General features: G+C 43.0%; 1 protein-coding gene across 1 annotated transcript in view; it reads left to right on the top strand.

Moving 5' to 3' along the window:
* Positions 1 to 22,206, top strand: part of ATP10A (ATPase phospholipid transporting 10A (putative)) — a 180,314-nt gene that overhangs the window by 78,313 nt on the left and 79,795 nt on the right. The window contains exon 3 of the mRNA XM_077123982.1: positions 10,359 to 10,563. Coding sequence (XP_076980097.1) covers positions 10,359 to 10,563 — 205 coding nt within the window. The remainder of the gene's footprint in view (positions 1 to 10,358; positions 10,564 to 22,206) is intronic.

The raw sequence follows: 22,206 nt of genomic DNA on the forward strand, positions 1-22,206 counted from the left end.
CCCTCTTGAAGACTTGCTCCACTGCATCCTGGTTTCTGGTTTGCTCTGTTTGTTTAAAAATGTAACATGCAACTCTCCCCTTGGTTTGCCAAAGGAGTGTTTCATTCTGACCTTGCTTTGGGGGCCTCAGTCTAGTTGGCTTGCTTATTGGGTTTAGTTCAAGTGGCCTTTTTCCCCTTAATAATGCATTGTGTGTGTCTGTCTAGATACTTTAAGTTTGAACTTATCTGACTTTGAAACATTTGGAGAGAAAGAATTTGCAGTCAACTGTTTTGTCTATGAGACCTGAAGCACCCAGATATTTCTGGCCAACTATATTTCTGTTGGTTTAGTAAATATAACACAACTTCAGTTGGAACATGCCTGACTGATCTACAGGCTGTTTTAAAAGCAGGGAATGCAATACATTGACAAGTAGACCTGAAGTAATTCCTTTAGGAAGGAGCTTTCTCTCACAGGGAGTAATTTTTCTGTGGCAATGAATTAATATATAATGATGCTAAACATATGATTGTATCTTATGTATGACTATACCTTAAGCAGCGCCCATGAGCTCTATTTCATTTAAATACTGTAAATAGTTTTGTAATAAAAAATAGCCACTCTCATTTTAATTCCAAACCATGAATCAAATATAAGATGTAGCTTGAGGTCATTTCTGATATTTCTAAGTTAATTTGTTAAAATCAACACTTAAAAAAAAAGGGGGGACAAAAATCAAGTACAAAATATGGAAAGGTGAAGTCAAAATAGAGACCATAACTGTGCTTAACTGTGTTAAGCACTGACAGTCTCAAGCCCACCTGATAAGCCAGTAACAGGATGCTCCATGGAGGCAGAGGTGAGGGTGATGTAGGGAGAGCTGCGAGCCCTTTCTGCTGACTAGTTCCCATCCTTCCATTTTGCAGAGGAGGCCCCCCAGGGCTTCCGACCTCCCTCTTTTTTCTGTTGCCTCGAACATAGAGGACGTGTCATCTTGTCCAATGAGATGAACCTTAAAGCACTGTCCACATGTAAAGCATCACCATTTACTACCAAGAATTCCAAAACTGGCCATTTGGTTGTGTTTATAAATAAATACTTTCCAAGAGAGGGATTTTGTGAGAAAGGGTGGGACCACTTTGTGCAGAAATGAACTTGAAGGCAGTTTGAGGAGGTGGGGTAGGCTGTGCATATTTGAGAACGGGCTTTTTCTTCAATAGGCTTGCTTCAGAAAGTAGTCAGAAGTGCTCTGCCCACTGGGAGAAGTTTTCAAGCTATTGATTCTGCCCAAAGACACGTAGGAGGCAGCTCTCCTGTCCCCGTGAGAGTTCACCTGCCGTGTTAGCTCGGAGGGAAGTTCCCCGGGTGAAAAGCCTTTGGAGGACAGTCTCTGTTGCCACTTTTCAAAACCCTAATTTGGCACATTCCCAGCAGCAGATGGTGCTCAGTCAGAGGAGAGCTGGACACAAAATCCAGGTGTCTTGTCCCTCCATCTGCTAAGGCTTCGGGAGGACTTCCCACTTGTAGCCAGAAGCACAATTTGGTGGCTTCTGATCTGGGAACAAGCCCCTCTAGTTGTTTGCAAACAGGCAGGTGTTTCTGCAGATGGACTGAAATTTATATTCTGTGTCTGTATCAAAAACTCATAGGTCTGGAACTGCCTTCCTGTGCTTTTACAGACATTGCTCTATCTTATTTCAGACCACATTGGTCTCTGGGTCGCAGTTTTAAGGGAAAAAAGGAAGAGTTTTTGGCTTGGAATTTTACAGACGTCGTGAGACATTCCTCCCTTGAGTTGTCAGAGCAGTTGGGCTTTAAGCACCAAGACTCTCCCCACGGACTGCATGAGAACCTGGGGTCAGACAGGTTTGGTCCTTAACCTGCCTTTCGAGTCACAAGACTCCCTCAGTCAGTTTCTGTACCTATAAATGGGAACATAATATTAGGATTGTGTGAGATTGCAGTGAGTTCCTGTTGATAATGAATCGTGATGAATAACGAATCAGTGGAGGCCATGGTTCTTTTGTCTGTTATTGTTATCTAGATGACGATGATGTCTCAGTTTCAACAGGAAGTTGGTCTCCAGACCTCTCACTTGTGTTGGCAGAAAAGTTTGTCCCAATCCCGTCAGCATTCAGGAAACTTGCACAGTTTGTCCACTTGTGAAAAGCATTTCTCGGTCTCTTACTTGAGGCTGGGAATGCAATGTGCTTGAGTGGTTATCAGGTCCAGAAGAAAGTAAATAACTACAAGGAATGCTTGGAAAGTTGAACTTATATCTTCATGGATGTGTCATTTTGAGGTAAGAACCATCGAAAGTTACAATTAAAAAAAGTGTGAAATAGAGTGTGATCATGTGCACAGATTTTGTGACTGCTTTTCCCAGTGGGGTCACTTGGCAATGCAAAGGTGGAGGGAGCAGGGCTGAGGCCGAGGCCTTCCTGGCTCCTCCGCTGTGCCTGTTCAGCCACCCCTGCTGGGTTCACCTCAGGACCTCCTTTCAGGTCTCAGTTCCCCAACTCTGCCTTCAGTTCTCTCTGCTGCTCTTTACACTTTCTCTCTCCCTGCTCGGTGATTGTATTTCATTAGGGGGTCCTATCACCTCTGTGCTCATGAACCCCCCACATTTGTGTGTTCACCTACAATTTGCCTCCAAGCCTGCAGACTCTAATTCTAAATCATCTCTGTATTAGCTAGGGTTCTCTAGAGAAATAGAATCAGCAGGAGATATCTGTAAATATAAAATGTATTAAAGTGTCTCATGTAACTGTGAGGGAATGTAGAGTCCAAGGTCTGTAGGGCAGGCCACAAGCTGCCAACTCCAATGAAGGTCCTCAGTGAACTCTCAGGAGAAGCTGGCTGGCTGAAGTAGGAAGAGTGATGGTCTCTTCTGAATCCTCCTGGTTGCCAGGGTGGGAAGTTCCTTGTGTAGTTGTGCATATAATTTAGAATTAAAGCTGGCATTTTTGCAACAGTATACAGTGAAATATGTATAATTTCGTGTGGCAGTCAGAAAACCCCTCCCTGAGGGAAGAGGGTGGAGCCTTGAGCATGCCGCAGACCAGAAAACTGACTTTGAAGGTCACTGAGCCAAATTACTGTTGGTAATCAACTTTCATGAGACTCAGCTGAGACTTCTGTGTGGCCAGGTCTCAGGAGGCTCTGCTACATAAGGGACTCCCCATCCTCCTGTTTTTTGAGATCACTGATTTCCATTTCTCAACTGGCCGCCATTGAGAAAGAACAATTTCCTGTTAGTAAGTCCCACATTAAACTCATGGAGATCTTTTTTGCCTGGTGTGTTCTTTTGTCTTGGGGTTGAGCTGGGTCGGAACACTTTATAAATTTATAAAGTTATTGGATAATGCAAGGGTAAGAAAACCAAATGTAACTAAATGTGTATGCATGCTGCAAACATCTTAAATTTATTGTTCATCTCCTAAATTACCAAAAAGTTGTTGAAACAAGTGTCTTCAACCATGAGGTATGCTGGGGACCACGGTGGACAGACTGCTCCATGGATACATAGAGTTCCTCATGACAGTCCCACAACAGGCATGGGCGGCATTCCATGGCAAACATCAGCTGCTCTTTGTGTTTACAATATTGTCTCTAAATGTCATTTTTGATAATTATGCAATTTGCTGTAAGTGGAAGCAGAGATGAGTGTGTCTCTTCCTCTTAAGTCTTCCCCATTTAGAGCCAAAGGACATTTATAAATGCAGTGATTTAATTCATTACATCATTGACCAGGCTGGAGATCAGGAATAATATAGGTGAAATTATTGCAGTAACAATAGGTCACCGTTATATTATCCTTGAGGTGAATTATTTTACAGGGAAGTAACTGGTTTGGGTAAAGTTGGAATCTGATGTCATCTTAAGGAAATATTTTCTGCCTTTACTGTTGGTAAAATTGTGGTCAATAGCCTAAATGCAAATCCACTTGGAAATAATGCATTAAAGATGAAAGTACATTTTCTTCGCTTCCAGCATATGCCTTTGTTGTTTTTTGTACTTTAAGAGTTTTGGCTTTAGGAAATAGATCCTACCTTTCCCACTTTGGAGAAATTTATAAATATATTGTAGAAAACCTATAGAGACTGTAGAGATGCTATAGACATCTGAGGGGATGTGAGTCTGAAACTGAAGATTCTGATGTACTTTGAGAAATAAAACATTAACAAAATATTTCTGAGCAGTAGTCCGTAAAGCCTGCATAAATGAAGTGCTACAAAAAAGTAGCATAGCAATCATTTCTGGGCAAAAAAAAAAAAAAAAAAAAAAATGCTTTTCAACTACTTAAAGCAATTCCTTTAAATTCCTAGGTCAAATAGCTACCCTTACAAAATTATTAGCTTCATAACCTTAAAAACTTGAATAATTAGTACAAGTAAATAGTTTAACTCAGCCAAACAAGTAACCAAAACTGATGGATTAAAAATTTTTCTACTGTATGTCTTTAAATAAAATCTGTCACTAATGACCCTAATGTTTCCTCTTCCTTTCACACCTGCTTATGTTGTTTTGGATGAAAAAAAAAAGTTCAAATTTAGAACTATAAAACTCGGCATGACTAATTATAAAATGTTGTTAGCAGATTTCCCCAGATGAAGACAACTAATCATATAAGCCTCACAGTAGTATGAGAGGAGGCCTTTGAAATAATCTATTTAAACCCTCATTTAGAGCTGAGAAGACAGCAGGCTGAGTAGTGAACCAGTGGTTCAGAAATGCCAGCTGACCAGTGTGGTGACTGGCCTCCCACCTCCAGTTCTCCATGAAAGTGGGCTTTTCTACGGAAGACATGCTTTTGTTCAAGGTTATGAAGCCTTTGGATTCTTTTGAACATAAGGCATTGTTATCACTGTCCCTTTTATGTCACTTGTTTGTTTATTTATTTGTTTCAAAAACATCACACATTTTCCATTAATTTTCTTTGAATTCTTGAATCAATACTCAGAGTTGAGATCATTCAAGAACTGTGAGTAAGGAATGATGGCTAATCAGAGGGACTGGTTTTCATTTCTGTGAAATAACAGTGCACTGTATTTTGAATCTTTATTAAACAGTCTCTGTTTCAACCTGCACATTTTCATTGTTTTCCCACATTCTAATTCATTATCCAAACTCTAATATGCTTTCACTTTGTGGGAAGAAAGAAACATGCTTGGATTTTTTTTTTTTTTTTTGTATGCTGTATGGCGGGGTCACATTTCATTATTTTTCCACATGAGTATCCTGTTATTACAGCACCATTTGTTGAATTTTTTGTTTGTTTTGTTTTTTGTTTGTTTGTTTTGCTTGCTTGTTGGTTTTTTGGGAAGTGCATGAACCAGAAATTGAACCCAGGTCTCCCGCATGGCAGGTGAGAATTCTACCACTGAACTACCCATGCACCTCCTTGCTTGGATTTTTAATGTCTTATTCTGCATTATTTTTTTATGAAGCATTTTCCTCTCTGATATGGATATAGTAAAACTAAGTGCAAGTGAACATTTTAGTTTGCTTCCCAGTCTAGAAAGACTGTGCCAACAGGAAGGGAGAAGCATCTGGCTTCTGCTTCTGTGCAGAAAATGGAAATGGTAGGTATTAATTTTCTGTTGTTGTGCCACAAAATGCCACTAGTTTAGCAGCTTAAAACAGCACACATTTACTATCTCCTGGCTTCATCGGTCAGTAGTCAAGGCTTCAGTTAGCCAGGTTCTCTGTTCAGCATCTCAGAAGGCTAAATCAAGCTATTAGTCCTGACTGCTGCTCATCTAGGCTTGGGTTCCCCTTCCAGGCTCATTCAGGTTCATAACAGAATTTATTACTTTGTAGTTGTGATACTGAGGTCCCATTCTTTTACAGGCTGTTGGTAAGAGGTCTCTCCTGCCCTTAGTCCTTGCTATGTGGTCTCTACCACATGCCGTCTTCCACTGTGTATCTCTTATTTCCTCTGTTTCAGATCTCTAGGCCAAGATTTAGGTGGCTCGCCTAATTAGATCAGGCCCACCTGGATAATTTCCCTTTTAACTAATTCATAGTCAACCTTAATGATATCTGCTAGAGTGCTATCCCATCATTGTCACAGGTGTGTGTGGGGGGGTGCTTGGGGCCAGTTTAGGAGTCTGCTGCCACACAGGGTAGCTCCTGTCCTTAGAAGGAATATTATGTGGGGAAATGAAATAGTGAATTTGAAACTATTTTCCACTTCCTAAAATTGCTCAAACAAACCCACAGTGGTGAGTATAGTTACTATTTTAAATCTTGCTACTTAAAACCCATGAGTCTTAGGATACTTCTGTGGCCCATGAAGGACGGTAGGCGTTTTCCAGGTTAGGGTTAAGAGGAGAGTATTTGCAGGAGGCAGCAGAGCACTGGGAATTCCTAGGACTTTTCCATTGGCAAGGAAGATGCACATGTCCTGTCTACTCTGCATATAGTGCCGTGACCTGAGGAAATAGGAGGCATTCCCAGATCCTTTACACCCGCCCCCAGTTTTAAAAGCCTGAAATTGTTAAGACTCCAGGGTTATAGTATTGCACAAGTGAGACTTACACATATCGTCTTTGTGGTGCTTTACCCGTGCACAGCGATGTGAGTGTGTGTGTTGGGTGGGTGGAGGAGGGTGGAATAAGCCTTGTGCTTGTGTGTAAATACCTGGATGCTGCCACTGCCCCACCCTCTTCTTAGACCTGCCCCTCCTCTCTGAGGTTACAGATCATCAGCTTGTCCTCCCTGCCAGCCCAGAATCAGGGCAGACTGGGGCAAAGAAGCATACCCTCTGTGAAAAAGAAGAGAGCCTTCTTTATGTGTGTAGGAATCATAAAAAGAAGGAAAATATAAGGAAGAGAAATGCGGGGTTAGGGGTGGGGGTATGTCCAGATGTGAGTATGGGTCAGCACCCTGTGTGGGAACTTTTGCTTTAATCTCATCCCTTGGTCTGTTGGAGTCATCCACTATTTCATAATGGTATTCTTTCATAGACAGTTCCTGGGTTAAAGACCTTGTACTACCCCCACCCCCACTCTCCCACCACCTCCACCACCACCCCATACCCCACCCACTCTAGGAAGCCCTGCTCCCCGTGGGTCCTCCATGGAAGCTTCCTGTAGCAGCACTCTCAGACCCCTGCTGCTCTTAGACCCACTACTCTATGATCCCTCCCTGAAAGTGTTGGGTGTGAGTGCACCTCCACATCGGGACTGGCACTTCCTGGAGCTCCCATAGGTCCTGCTGCCCAGGCTTTCAGGGTCCTCCATCAGGGACTGTTGTCCAGTTTCTGCACGGAACTCTGAGTTCCCAGGCACATCCATGGGCTTACCCAAAAGGCCCAGATCTCTAGGAAACTTGCCTTTACCATCATGCTGATGTGGTAGGCAAGCAGATGAAACAGATTTTACTTATGGTGAGTTAACTGAATATGGAATGCACAGCACAGCTGAAGGGAGGTCCCCTTTCTTTCTTCTCCTCTCCTCCCCCCACTCCTCCTTCTCTTCACTCCTCCTCCTCTCCCCCACTTCTCCACTCTTCTTCCTCCTGTCTACTCCTCCTCCTTTCCACTCCTCCCCACTCCTTTCCACTCCTCCCTCCCTCCTCTCCCGTTCTTCTTCCTCTCTCTTCTCCTCCTCTTTTCCCCCTTCCTCCTCCATCTGTACATTCCCAGGGTGTGTCACCCCTGGGATGACTCCCAAGGCCCAAAGCCTGCCCAGTCCATTCACTGGCATATGTTCCCTTCTCTGTGATGGGGTTCTACTTATCTTTTTGGAATCTTTTCTTCTGAAAAGGGTAGGCCCTTTCAACTCCCTTTGTACTTTCTGTTGGAACCCAATAAATGGTCATGATAAGGAGGGAAAACTAAAAAGCTATCACTTTTAATGGTATAAAGTCAAGGTATGACCTTTGGAAAAGGAAATAGGAATGTGGTTAGGATTTTGCTTTCATCTAGCAAGCATCAAGGTTCTCTGTCTCTCCATTCTGAGAAAAAAGAGATCACAGTGCTTGGCAGTGACCAAGCAGCTGGCCAGGTGATTGAGTGCCTTTCTGTGCCCTATCTTGAAGCCAGCTGGCATCGGGGACAGGCCTTAGAATGACCAGCGGGCCCCTCTATCTCTAAACGTGAGCTAACCGTGGTGGGCTTAGGTTGCTGGCAGGCAATGGGTGTTATCACAGCTAGGATGCAGCTTGAAAGGATGCCTCGGCATTCCGGGGGCTACTGGGTTGGAGAAGGGAGAACACCTTCATGGGTCATATCAGGGGATTCTAGGGCCCCCAAAAGGTACTATCTCCTGTTTTAGTTTTGCCTTAAATTTGGTTTTGAGGACAGAGGCTGTATCTAAATTACCTTTGTTCACCCTGCAGCACCTGGAACTAGGCTTTGCACATACTTGTTTTAGCAGATCTTAGATGAGAAGCGTACCAGAAAATAGAGGCTTAAAACGAAAGGGGATACTTCTCTTTTAGCATCAAAGCAGCTGATTTCTGGCAGCCTCTTCAAGCTTGCCAGGGTTTCCCACCAGTCCAGACTACAGAATAAAATACATGTGTAAGAATTTGTGACAGCTTCTTGGCTCTCCAGATGATCTGTGCTCCTTATACAAAGCCCAGGTATCAGATAGATATGGTAAAAATGGTCCAGCTCAAGATCCAAACTCACCATCCAAATTCCCACTCTTTGGAAACTTGGGTAAAGAGTGTATTTTTATGGGGAGAGGGAATCGGTAAGAAGGTGATGGTTAAAATGAAATGTGTTTTCATGCTTTTTTTCTTTAACAAAAAAGGGAAATGAAAGATTTCCTGATTTTCTTTCCTAAAACATATTGTGCTGAGATAAATTAATGTTCCCTTGCTTATTTATAAAGATGGACAAAACCGCCCTCAAGGAACTCTAAAAAATTCTCTTTCCTTTGGATGAACCAGTATACTTTTACAAAGTAAAAAAACAAACAAACAAAAAACCTTTAAAATCCTGCAAATAATATCGTCATCTTAATATCTATGGTTAAGTAACTAATGGGCTTTGAAGGCTGACTTTGTTTGACGTCGTAAGTGATGGTACGTACTATTTATTTAATCTTAGATGATGCTAAGGTTTCCCTTCCACAGATAAGGTGAGTGAGATGTGAGAGATGGTTGCCTGATGGTGGAGCCAGAATCAAACCCAGACCACAAGACTCCATCCCTGTATTCCTAACTGCCAATAAACTCACTCTGCTAACCTGCTGGTTTAGATCCAGTTTCACAGATTCGAAGTGTCTTGATAAATGTGATGTTTTTTATTGTGGAAAAATGCACATAACCTTTTTCATTTTATCCGAAGTTTACAACTCAGTGGCATTGAGTACATTCACAGGTTGTGCAACCATCACCTCTATTTAGTTCCAGAACATTTTCATCACCCCCAAAAGACACCCTGCACCCATTATTCAGTCATTCCTTCCCCTCTCCCCTAGCAACCAGTAATCTTCTTTCTGTCCCTATAGATTTGCCTATTCTCTATACTTCATGTACAGTCGGTATTCATTATCTGCACTTTCCATATTTGCAAATTCACCTATTCCCTAAAATGTATTTGTAACCCCAGTGTCAATACCTATAATGCTTTCGGGGTCATTTGTGGACATGCACAGAGAAGTGAATAATTTGAGGTGCCCAACGTACACTTTCCTGCTGAGATCAAACAGAGTGAAGGTCTGCAAAATTCATGCTCTATTTCAGCTCCTTTACTGTAAACAAATGTCCTTTTTGTGGTATGTTTAGTGCCACATTTTTTTTGTTTTTTTGTTTTTTTCATTTTTGAAGGTTGTTTTTTATATTTTTTTTTGGTTAGTGGTTTCTCTGTTGAAAATGGCCCCAAGCGTAGTGCTTCAATGCTATCTAGTGTTCCTAAGCCAAGAAGGCTGTGACATGACTTATGGAGAAAATACACATTAGATGAGTTTTGCATAGGCAGGAGTTATAGTGCTTTGGTCCTTGAGTGTATTCAATGTTAATGAATCAAAAATTATTAAATAATGGTCTTTGAACATAAATACATATAAGATTATATATTGATCATTTGATGAAAATCTTGTGGCTCGAGGCTCACAGAAATGTAACTCTGTTTCTCCTAGGAACAGCAGTTCAGTTTTCACTATTTCAACCTTCACGGTGACTTTATCAGACATAACTACTGCAAATAAGGAGTTGACTCTAGATAAAATCAAACCATACGTGGCCTTTGTGAATGCTTGGTTTTTTGTTTGTTTTTTTTAAGAAGACTTTTTACAATGGAAATTTTCAGCATGCACAAAAGCAGAAGGAATTAGTAAATGAGCTCCATGTACCCACCACCCAGATTTGACTGATTATCAACCATTTGCCAACCTCGTTAATGAAAGTCTCTTTACCAGGGAAGAAAAAAATTATGTGAACCGCTACTGGAAAGAAATCCACGTGGGAGACTTTGTCCGCCTCCGCTGTAATGAAATCATCCCTGCTGACATTCTCCTGCTCTCATCAAGCGACCCCGATGGACTGTGCCACATCGAGACCGCCAACCTGGACGGCGAGACCAATCTAAAGCGGAGGCAGGTGGTCCGCGGCTTCTCAGAGCTCGTAAGTGACTGAGTTCCTGGGTGTTCCTGGGTACCACCCTCTCACCAGCGTCTTCCTGTGCTGGCCTCTTAGGGTTCAGGGCATGTGCTTTCCTTCTCAGGACAGGTCCTCCGAGTTGGTCCCACCAGCCAGCTTATTTTCTGATTAGATGCAGTGGGTTGAGGCTCTGAGGGGATCCTGATTTGCCCCATGCCAGTTGCGTGCCACTCTCAGAAGCAGAACTCAGATTTGATTGATCCCCAATTCCAAGCTACACTTTTGAGTTTCTCAAGGTATTTGGAGTCCCTGTAAAGTTAAAAGGAACATTTAAAGACCAAAAGACTATTGACATTTACCAAGCTTTCACTTCAGTTCATGAAATAGCAGCTTAGCAAGATTAATAGGCTGTTCCTGTTGCTGTGGCTTGGGCACATAGTGTCCTCCTGGGCATTGCTCATTTCAGCCTTGGGGTTTCTGTAACTGCATTCTACCTTAAATGAGCTCCAGCCACAGCTTCCAGTCACCATTCACAAATGCACAGCACTATTAAGAAAGATAAATGGGAAGGGAAACCATGACCTGTTGACCTGCACTCACAGCCTAGCCTTGTGGCATGAAGATCTGTATTCTATGAGGATGTGTATCAGGAGTGAGAGTGAGACACTTTCGCCATCCTTGCTGGGTTTGCAGAGGATGCAGGCATGCAATTAAAGCAACATGACCCCTATGAGACCAGGAAATACTTTAGAAGGGGAATGAACTGGGCATATGCCATCTTGTAAACTTGCCCTGACCTACATTGTTTTGAATCACGCCTTGGAATCTTGCCATCAGCCTAGATTGAAGGATGCTTTATGAAGTGGCTCAAGGAAATGTGTTCCTTTACTGACAATCAGAGTGCCACTGGGAATTTCCTTCCCTGGATCACACAATGCTCTCACCATAATTTCCTACAGGGTTACATTTTCTAGAACCACATGGGCTTGGCTGGAGCACCTGACTTTGTTTTTTAGCCAATGGATCTTGGCAAGGTCACTGTCAGCATTCTGGGTGGGATGGTTCACTGTACAGCATATCAGAGGGTTCATATGTTTGCTTCCTGCTTGTGAAGTGTAGCCATTCAGCTTCAACCTCCCACACAACCAAAGACGCCTCTCCATACTTCTGAAAAGCCACACTTGTTCTGCCCACCAGGGGTTTACCACTTTTTCTGGGCCGATGGACATTTCTTGGTGTTCTAGTTTGCTAGCTGCCGGAATGCAACACACCAGAGATGGATTGGCTTTTAATAAAAGGGGATTTATTTTGTTGGTTCTTCAGAGGAAAGGCAGCTAACTTTCCACTGAGGTTCTTTCTTACGTGGAAGGCACAAGATGGTCTCTGCTGGTCTTCTCTCCAGGCCCCTGGGTTCCGACAACTTTCCCCAGGGTGATTTCTTTCTGCATCTCCAAAGGCCTGGGCTGAGCTGCAAGTGCTGAGATGAGGAATGCCGAGCTGCTTAGCAGAGCTACGTTGCAATCTCTCATTTAAGCACCAGCCAATTAAGTCAAACATCACTCATTGCAGCAGACACGCCTCCTAGCTGACTGCAGATGTAATTGGCAACAGATGAGGTTCACGTACCGCTGGCTTATGTCTGCAGCAACAAGACTAGGTATGCTCACCTGGCCAAGTTGACAACTGAATCTAACTAACACATGTCCACTCCTTCCAAGGGCCTATGCAGTGGCCCGCCTCTTTCCAAATCAACCTTGGGGAACATCGAGGAGACCACCTCTGGGCTCCACTCTCTCCAGGCATCAGGGCCACCCCTGGGCTTTCTGCCATTTCTGGGGCACACGCTAAACCCCTTTTGGCTGGAGCACTTGACTTTGTTTTTTAGCCAGTGGATCTTGGCAAGGTCACTGTCAGCATTCTGGGTGGGATGGTTCACTGTACAGCATATCAGAGGGTTCATATATTTGCTTCCTGCTTGTGAAGTGTAACCATTCAGCTTCAACCTCCCACACGACCAAAGACGCCTCTCCATACTTCTGAAAAGCCACACTTGTTCTGCACACCAGGGGTTTACCACTTTTTCTGGGCCAATGGACATTTCTTGGCCAAATAGTGCCCTTTTAACAATTAATTACTAGTAAGCAAAAAAATGGCTTATTTTTCTACCCTTTCTTCTTTCCCCATTATTGCCTCATTTACATTCTTTTGTGCCAATTATATATATATATATATATATATATATATATATTTTTTTTTTTTTTTTTTTTTTTTTCTTTTTGCATGGGCAGGTACCGGGAATTGAACCCAGGTCTCCGGCATGGCAGGTGAGAACTCTGCCTGCTGAGCCATTGTGGCCTGCCACCAAGTATATTTTTGTAAGCTTCCACAAATCTTTCTTAGAATGAGGGAAACCATGCATAAAAAATTAAAATTAGTATTTTAATTAAAATTGGAGTGTTTTCCTCCCAGATCAGGAGAGCAGGTAAAAGTGGTTATTAGAGATCCTTTGAGTCCCAGTGCTAGTGGTTTTCAGCTTCCATGTTGACTGTGCTCCAGGGTTTGGTAATAAATATGGGCCACTTTTGGGGTGCCCTCCTGTGCCCCATGCACACATGACTCGTGCGCTCTCCTATGGTAAGCCACATACCCAGGCTTTCTCCATCATTTCCACCATTCCTTCCTGAGTCTCTCAAAAATCCTGGTATCCAAAGTCCCCAAACTGTCTTCAGGGGAAAAATAAGTTTGTGAACTAACACTGAAATCAGCACGTGGGCAGTGAACATCTGTTTTCTCAGATCAGCTGATCTTAGTGCAGAATTTAGCAGGAAGTGGTGAAGGTTGAGCAGAATCATACTTACCCCTCCTAGAAGATCTCCCAGTTTGCAAAAAGAACAGTTTTTAATATTAACCAATGCATGTGAACATCTATCTTTATTGTCCTTCAATGGCTGAACCCAGTAATACCTAAAGACTTCCCCAGTCCACTTCTTCCCCAAACAACAACTGGAGTAGTTCATTGCTTAGTGGTGCTTTATGCAAATTAGATGTATGTGAGGCTGATATTTGCAACTCAGGGAAAGCCCAAATAAATACATTCATACTACTCAGGGACCTCCTGGATGCCTGTATAAGTAAGCAGAGGTGAGCTATAATCAAGTCAAGATGATCAGCATTAGCAAACAAAAATCAAACAGTTTATCAGTACCAAAATCTTTCTTAGAATGAGGTAAAGCATGCATAAAAAATAAAAATTAGTATTTTAATTAAAATTGGAGTGTTCTCCCCCAGATCAGGAGAGCAGGTGGAAGTGGTTCTTAGAGATCCTTTGAGTCCCAGCACTAGTGGTTTTCAACTTCCATGTTGACTGTGCTCCAGAGTTTGGTAATAAATGTGGGCCACCTTCAGGGTACCCTCCTGCACCCCACGTACACATAACTCATGTGCTCTCCTATGGTCAGCCTCACACCCAGACTTTCTCTACCACCTCCGCTAGTCCTTTCTGAGTCTTTCAAGAACCCTGGCATCCAGTGTCTCCAAATCTACCTCAGCCTCTGTCTTAACCATGGCCTGGCATAGGCAAGGTTCTGCTGAGAATTTAAGGCACCACACCACTTTACACCAGTAGGAAGCTGCAGGCTGACAAATGCCACATGCTGAGCAGCTTAGGAAAAGCGCAGAATCTAGATGCTCTCAGGAAAGTCTGACAACCTGCTGAGTTAGGTTTTCCTCTGGGAAACTTGATACTGATTACACCCTTTTGCTGACACCTGGGCCTTCTGACCTAGGTAATCTTATTGGGGTCTTATTCTCATCAGTTAAACAGAAGTTATACTAGAGTTTTAGAATAAGTTTAACTGAATGCCAAAGAACAGATAGAGAACAAAACCAACCAATGAGAAAACCCTAGGTAAAAAAAAAAAGGGGAAAACAACCTCCAGAATAAACTAATCAAGGAAATCAGATGCCTAGATACCAGCAAAAACTTATAAGTTGTGTTAGGGAAAATGAAGATATGGCCCAGTCAAAGGAACAAATAAAACTTCAAATGAGATGCAGGAGTTGAAACAACCAATTAAAGATTTTCAAACAAACATACTAAATCAAATGAAAAATCAAATCAATGAGTGGAGGAAAGATATTGCAAAAGAGATAAAAGACGTAAAAAAGACATTGGGTGACCATAAAAAATAATTTGAAAGCTTGAAAAAACAAATGGCAGAACTTATGGGAATGAAAGTCACCATAGAAGAGATTAAACACACATGGAGATTTACACAGCAGATTTGAGGGGCAGAAGAAAGAATTAGTGAACTAGAGGACAAGACATCTGAAATCGTACACATAAAGAACAAATGGGGAAAAGAATGGAAAATATGAGCAGGGTCTCAGGGAATTGAATGACAACATGAAGCCCATGAATATGCATGTTATACGTGTCCCAGAAAGAGAAGAGAAGGGAAAAGGGGCAGAAAGAATAATGGAGGAAAAAAACACTGAAAATTTCCTGTCTTATGAAAGGCATAAAATTACAGCTCCAAGAAGCACAGCATACACCAGAGTAGATCCAAATTGATCTACTCCAAGACACTTACTAATCGGATTGTCAAATGTCAAAAGACAAAGAGAGAATTCTAAAAGCAGGAAGAGGAAAGTGATCCATCATACAAGGGAAGCTCAGTAAGACTATGTGTATATTTCTCAGCAGAAACTATGGAGGCAAGAAGGCAGAGGTATGATATGTTTAAGATACTGAAAGAGAAAAACTGTCAACCAAGAATTCTATATCTGAGAAACCTGTCCTTCAGAAATGAAGGAGAGTTTAAAATATTTTCATACAAACACTGAGAGAGTTTGTGAACAAGAGACCAGCTCTATAAGAAATACTGAAGGAAACACTATAGGCAGGTAGGAAAAGACAGGAGAGAGAAATGTTGAGAAGAGTATAGAAATGAAGACTATCAGTAAGGGTACAGAATAAAGTCATGATGCATGCAACAATGTGGATGAACCTTGAAGACATTATGTTGAGTGAAATTAGCCAGAAACCAAAGGACAGCTACTATATGGTCTCATTAATATAAACTAACATTAATGAGCAAACTTTGTGAGTTGGAGTTGTCAGGAGGTGGAAAGAGGGTAGAGATTGGGCATATGATGCTGGGGGAGTACAGAATGTTCAACAGAATTGATTGTGAGGATTCAGAAATGGATAGCACAATGCTATCTGATAGCTGCACAATATTGTTAAATACACCGAATAAGGCTGAGTGTGAGTGTGGTTGAGGAAGGGAGGATGGGGATATGTGTGGCACCAGGGGGAAGAATGGAGAGTAAAGACTGGGACTTTTTAACTTAGCAAAGCCTAGAGTGGACAATGATGGTGATTAAGTGTACAGATATAAGAATGTTTTCACATGAGGGAGAACAAATAAATGTCAACATTTTACTTTCAAATGTGAATAACTAACATTTGCTCAGGCTAGCAGGGAGCCACCTTTGTCCTATGCCTCTCTGAAGCATCTCATTTAGTTCTCACAGTGGGGTCCTAAGTGAAGCTGCTGGTGTCTTCCTATTTGACAGGTGAGACAGAGAAAGGTTAAATGATCTATAACTGTGGTGCTGAGAGGTGACCCAAGTCTATCTTATTTTCTTGAGCCCAAGCCCTTAACATTTGTTACTTTGCTAATTGGAGCCAACCAACTCCCTAATCTCTTCCTTGGGAATGTTAAACCCGTGGTGGAAGACCAGTAATGCAAACCTGTAAATGAAAAGCACTTAGAAACGTGCAAGGTTCTGTTGGCCTGAATGGAATTGGTATTCTATTTAAGAGCACAGGGCATGGGGCAGATGGTGAGGGGCTCGCCAGAGGGACTGTGTGAGATGACATCTAAGTAGCCCTCAAGACTCCTATCTGCCCTTACTCAAGTCACTACAGGAGCCACTGTGTGCCATCAGCTGCATGGGTTGATGATGAGCCTGGTGATTGAGTGTGTTCAGTGAGGAGCTGATCATGAGTCATGGAACTGCTCCATGAAGTCTGTGTAGGACACATGCTATCTGTCAGGCGTTGGAAGTATAGGGCTATCTTATGTTAGACCCCCTTGGAGATACTCAACTATACCTAAAAACCTCCTTTGCTGTAGAGAGAGGCACGCCTGGATGCAGGGTAAAAGAAGTATCACAAAAGCAAGCACTTCAAATATAGCTACCCCAACCACTTTCTTTAAGAGGCAGAAATAAGTACAAGTCATGAAGTTTCCTAAGGGCTTGCTTGGGCTCTCAAAGCAGAAAGTCCTTTGCTTTGCTCTTTTCCCGGGAAATCTCTGAGGTGGAGCCCAGACACCAACCTGGAGACAAGGCTCCTAAAGAGGGAAAGCCCTAGTAAATCTTACCTTATTTTAGGGGCTCAACCCCTGGAACAAGATAGAGACAGTACATAGAAAAGTATATGACTGTCTCTGGGGAATTGGACACAGCCAGAAAACAATGAAAATCATCATGTCTCTTACATTTAGAGTAGAACAAATGCTTCAAAACCATTTCACATATTTTAATATAAATCTTGTGAGATAACGATTATCACCTGGTTTTGTAGACAGCGCTAAAAAGTGAAGTCAGGTGATGTTCCCAGTCCCCCACCCACAAATCAGGGTTGAGTCAGGAGCCAGTACCACCACCTCCTGAGTGTGAATGGGGGTGAGGGGTTCTCCAAGCACCCAGGTCATTGGCTATTGCTTTGTGTGTTCGCTCTCCACATATGTGTTTATTCGGACCTGCCACTGTTTCCATGAAGTTGCATATACATCCTGTTCAAGGTTTAATAGGTGAGAGTAACATTTCACACATAGGGATAAAAGACAGTGTACCGTTTTATCTATAAGGATAACAGATAATAGAGCATTTTCACATGTCAGGGTAACATCCTGTAACATTTCCACAGTCATGTGTGCAGAATTAGGAGTCCCTCAGCCTAATCATTTTATGTAGAAATAATTTTTTTAAAGACCAATTTTTGTTATTTCCCTTCAATTAACCAAATATTATTGAGCAACTGCTATGCTTCAGACACTGTTCTCAGCCCTGCATCAATCAGAAGAGGCAAGAGTATTTCCCTTCATAAAGCTTACATAATCTGCAAATAAGTGAATCACACAGAATGTTGAATTTTTAGCCTCGTCTAGTGCATACAGTGAGCCAGCTATGCACTTGGCAGTGGTTGAACAGATGGTCCAGTCTCTGCATGGATTTTTGAATGCTTCCTTTTTAGTTGGGGGGGTCTGGGCCCGGTGTGATTTCCCTTTCACCTCTTTTCTGAGCAGCTCTCCAAGCAAGAGGAAGCATCTATGTTACCCCTAGTGTGCAACCACAAGTCCATCACCAACCCCTGATTTTCACAGCCATTTGAAATATTTGAGTTATCCTAATTTTGTTTCTGAATTTGTAGGAGTCTATTTCCCCCAAAATTGTTGTGGAAGTTATATAATGCTTTTAGTTCATGTGTTCCTCAAGTTGAAGGCATTATTTTGGTTCTCATTTGGTATTATTGCTTTTTTAGAATTTTGTTCATCCACGAGTGAGAGATGAAAGCAGAGAGAGTCATATACACATAAGTTTTCACTTAAAAAATTTATATAAATCAGATTTTATAAAGGAAACCACCTTTAAAGAGAGCAAAAGTTCTACTTAAGAAAACACCATTACCCACTTGGGTGAGGGTGAAATTGCTTTCTGGCATCCAAGTTGGTTTAACATCATATTGAAATTAATCCACAGCTTTTTCACCATTGTTAATGAATCATCCTTGTTGTTAAAGGCCAAGGAAGTGACTCCATGGACCCCAGTGGGAATTTTCATCAAAGAGGGAGCAGCCTAAAGCAAATTTTTTTAGTCTACCCTTTTTAAGTAAGATCATTTTCAGTAGTTGATCTGTCAGAATGCTTTATGCTTCCTTGCCCCCTAAATATAAAAGGCAATGACTGTGGATTGTCACTGCCAGTAATGAGAACTTCTCCTTTGCATTCTAAAGATTGGACGTGTAGGTATGTTTTGGCAGGATTTTAGAACTTAAGAATTGGTCCAAAGCTTAAAAAGAATTATTTCTCACCACCCCCTACCCGAACCTCACCTACACATATACATATAAGATTTAATCAGACATATATGTCTATATCTGATTTTTTTGTCTGAGGAAAAAGAGAACAAGTAGTTCACACTCACCAATAATGACCGTCTTAAACACTGCACCTGCTATTGGCTAAAAAAATGAGCCTTTTCAGTTGAATGGTAAAAAAAAAAAAGGCCAACTTCAAAGGACTACAAATTTAGGTTTATTTTGGAAAAACCTTCAAATACTTGGCTTGCTTATCAAGCTTTTATCAAGAGTTTTGAAGCCCTGGCTCTCAGGCAGGAAATTTTGGAAACAGATTTTGTGAGATTAATGTTTCTGCTAGGCCCTGTGTGGCCCAAGAATCCTTTATTGGGTATTTTGAAGTTTGGCGTTCCAAGGCTGAAAATGGGCCAGGGACAGGTTGTTGATATAGGGTTGTGCTTGTAGCTGAGATTGCTCTGTCCAACTCAAGCATCAAAGACAGGAAGTTCTGATGGACATTGTGGTCAATAAGGAAGCAGCCCTCCTACCTGTTCTGAGAACTCCTACACATGTGTGCACCCTCAGGGACAGGCTGCTACAAACAAGCTGTTGATTGGTGTTCTGGATTGAACCATACTCACCCTTCCCCCATCCACTGCCAAAGTCATGTTCAAGTCCTAATACCTGGTCCGGGGGTGAGAACTCATTTGTAAATAGGATCTTCAAAGATCCTATTAAGACAAGGTCAGACCTAATCAAGGTGGGTCTTAATCCAATATGACTGGAGGCCTTATAAGCAGAGGAAATTTGGAAACTATCAAGAGCATAGAGACAGGGCAAAATGGTCATGGGATGGAATGGATTGCCAACAAGCCACCACTCAAATACTACCATCCATATGTTACAGGCTTCAGAGAAAACATGATCCTGCCAAAACCTGGATTTTGGACTCCTAGCCTCCAATACTGTGAGCCAGCAAATTCCTGTTAACTACTGAATGAGCCTTCTGATTTGTAGTATTTGTTATAGCAGTCCTGGCAAATTAAGACAATAGAACAGCGAGGGCCAGCCACAACCCAGACCCTAGAACTTGGGGAAGCTTTCTTTCAAGCACTAGAAGTTCAGTAAGCCCTCTACTGAGAAACAAAATGAATGAAACCACCTGCTACCCCTAGGTAATAATTACAGCTAATACTGACTTAGTGCCTGGCACATGTCCTCACTTCACTTAATTCTTTCAGCAGTAATGTGAGAGTGGTCCTGTTACCATTCCCATTTAATGTTTAACAGATGGGAACTGAGACACAGAGGAAATAAACCCTGGCCTAGCATGGAGAAGGAGTGAGTGGGGGGTCAGGCTTTGAGGCAAGCCGTAGGGTCTTAGTGTCTGGTTGGGACACCCACTCAGTGCCATCTCCATGGAGTGGTAACTACCATTCTGTAATATTCCAGTTGGTGGGGGTTGGTCTCATCCACAGCGTGCAGTGAAGTCTGAAAGGAATTGTGGACATCCAAAGGTATTTCTGAAAATTGAAATTTTAACTCATACAATTCAGTGTTTCTGCTGTTCCCAAACGTAGATTAGGGCTCTAGGGACACCTTGGCCTACATGTGTGGGACAGTTTGATAGGCTTGAAAGTTTTGTTTGTAAATGGAGTGGTCACCAGCCTGTGCTCACTAGAGTGTCAGGGTGAGATGTGGAATGCAAACTAGTTCATATTTGGGGGATCTGTCTCTGGATAAATAAACTAGGCTTCCAGAAGGAGAACACCATGGCGGTTGCAGTGGTGACACTTTGGTGCCCATACCCAAGAAAATCCTGTGTGCTTCTACCTAACCTGGGACCTAGGCTGGGTCCCCTGAAACCTGTTGCCCTGGGACCTGCTGGCCATCACCCCAGCAGGACTGGTCAGGTGAGAACGCATTGTATGCACAGGTTTCAGCAGAGGGGCACACCCTGACCATTCACTTAGGGTTCCCCACGTGGGTGGCGCATGCTTCCTAGTTCCACAAGGAAACCAGTTGAAGAATTAGAAGGAGATGCAGGCTGTATGTCAGGCTAGAGGAGGACTCGGTGATGCTTCTGCTCTTGAACCCCAGCCCAAGGCCTGGGCCCCATGTGCTGCACAGTCAGCCCTGGAATTGGGTTATGGTCATAGGAGTCAGTATATGTGGAAACCAACACGCCTTTCAGCTTCAAGCTCTTGGGGATCCCTGAGACAGAATCCACGGGTTGAGATTGTGGGAGGTGATCTGTGTTAAATGTGCAGTTTCGGCAAGGGAAGGGGTGCCCCTTCTCGGATGGCAGCATTATCAGCCTGATCAGCTCATATCAACCGGGGAGCTGCATTCCATTGTCAGGAATCAGAAAATGCTTTCACTTAGGGACCTTACTGCCAGAAACTTGAGCCCTAGCAAGTTAGCAAAAGGCCTGGCCCCTGCAGTAAGATGTCTTTTTCTGGTTGACTGCAGCCTGCCAGGAAACTGAATGTGAATATCTGTTTTATATATTAAAATCTCTGCAAATGATAGTAGATGATGAAGAATGAGCATTTTCATGCATTAGAAAGAAAGCATGCATTAGAAAGCATTCTAAGATTTCAAAATTTTATTAAAGTTCCTTTAAATGTTCTTGCTGTGCCTGTGTGATGTGTGCGTGACAGTATGTGTGCCTGGGGTGCAAGAGTGTATGAAAGTGTGTTTAAGTCAAGGTATTAATAGTTAATGCCAGGATAGAAATCCTCTTTTTCTAAATAATTTCCCTTAGCATAGTGAGGGGAAAGCCTTTCAAACCGAACTAAAATCTTCTTTTGATCTTAAGAGTTAACCTGCAAGGAAGAGGTAGTTTCCACTGGACACAATAACTCGTGTTTTTTGTGCTCTCTCTGTTCATTTTATGTTGCAAAAGAAATTAGGACTTGTTTTCTCCCTGCAGTAAAAAGCTAGCTCCCTGATACTTGATGTGAAGCAGAGGCCCCTGACCTGGGCCTGCAGGGGTGGGGCTGTGGGGAGGGGATCTTGAGTTTGATGGTGAGTCCTACTCCTGGAGCCCCCTGCCCTGCCAGAAGCCTGTGTTTCTGCTTCCACCCTGTGCAGTGAAGGGGTTAGGAAAGGTTTGCTTTTATGTGTAGCAGAGAAAACCATGTACCACCCCCCCCCCCACCCCAATTAAACCTTTCAAAATAGCCCAAAATTAGAACAGTGAATTTCTTTAGCTGGAACGGGTAGCCCGGGGGCCTCACCCTCCCACTGCCCTCACTGCCCCCAGCACCCCATGAGCCCCTCCTCCTCACTGCCCCCAGCACCCCCTGAGCCCCTCCTCACTGCCCCCAGCACCTCCTGAACCCCTCCTCCTCACTGCCCCCAGCACCCCTGAACCCCTCCTCCTCACTGCCCCCAGCACCCCCTGAGCCCCTCCTCCTCACTGCCCCCAGCACCCCCTGAGCCCCTCCTCACTGCCCCCAGCACCCCCTGAACCCCTCCTCCTCACTGCCCCCAGTACCCCCTGAGCCCCTCCTCACTGCCCCCAGCACCCCCTGAGCCCCTCCTCCTCACTGCCCCCAGCACTCCTGAGCCCC

This window comes from Tamandua tetradactyla, chromosome 12 (genome assembly GCF_023851605.1).
Source record: "Tamandua tetradactyla isolate mTamTet1 chromosome 12, mTamTet1.pri, whole genome shotgun sequence".
Taxonomy (NCBI): Eukaryota; Metazoa; Chordata; class Mammalia; order Pilosa; family Myrmecophagidae; genus Tamandua; species Tamandua tetradactyla.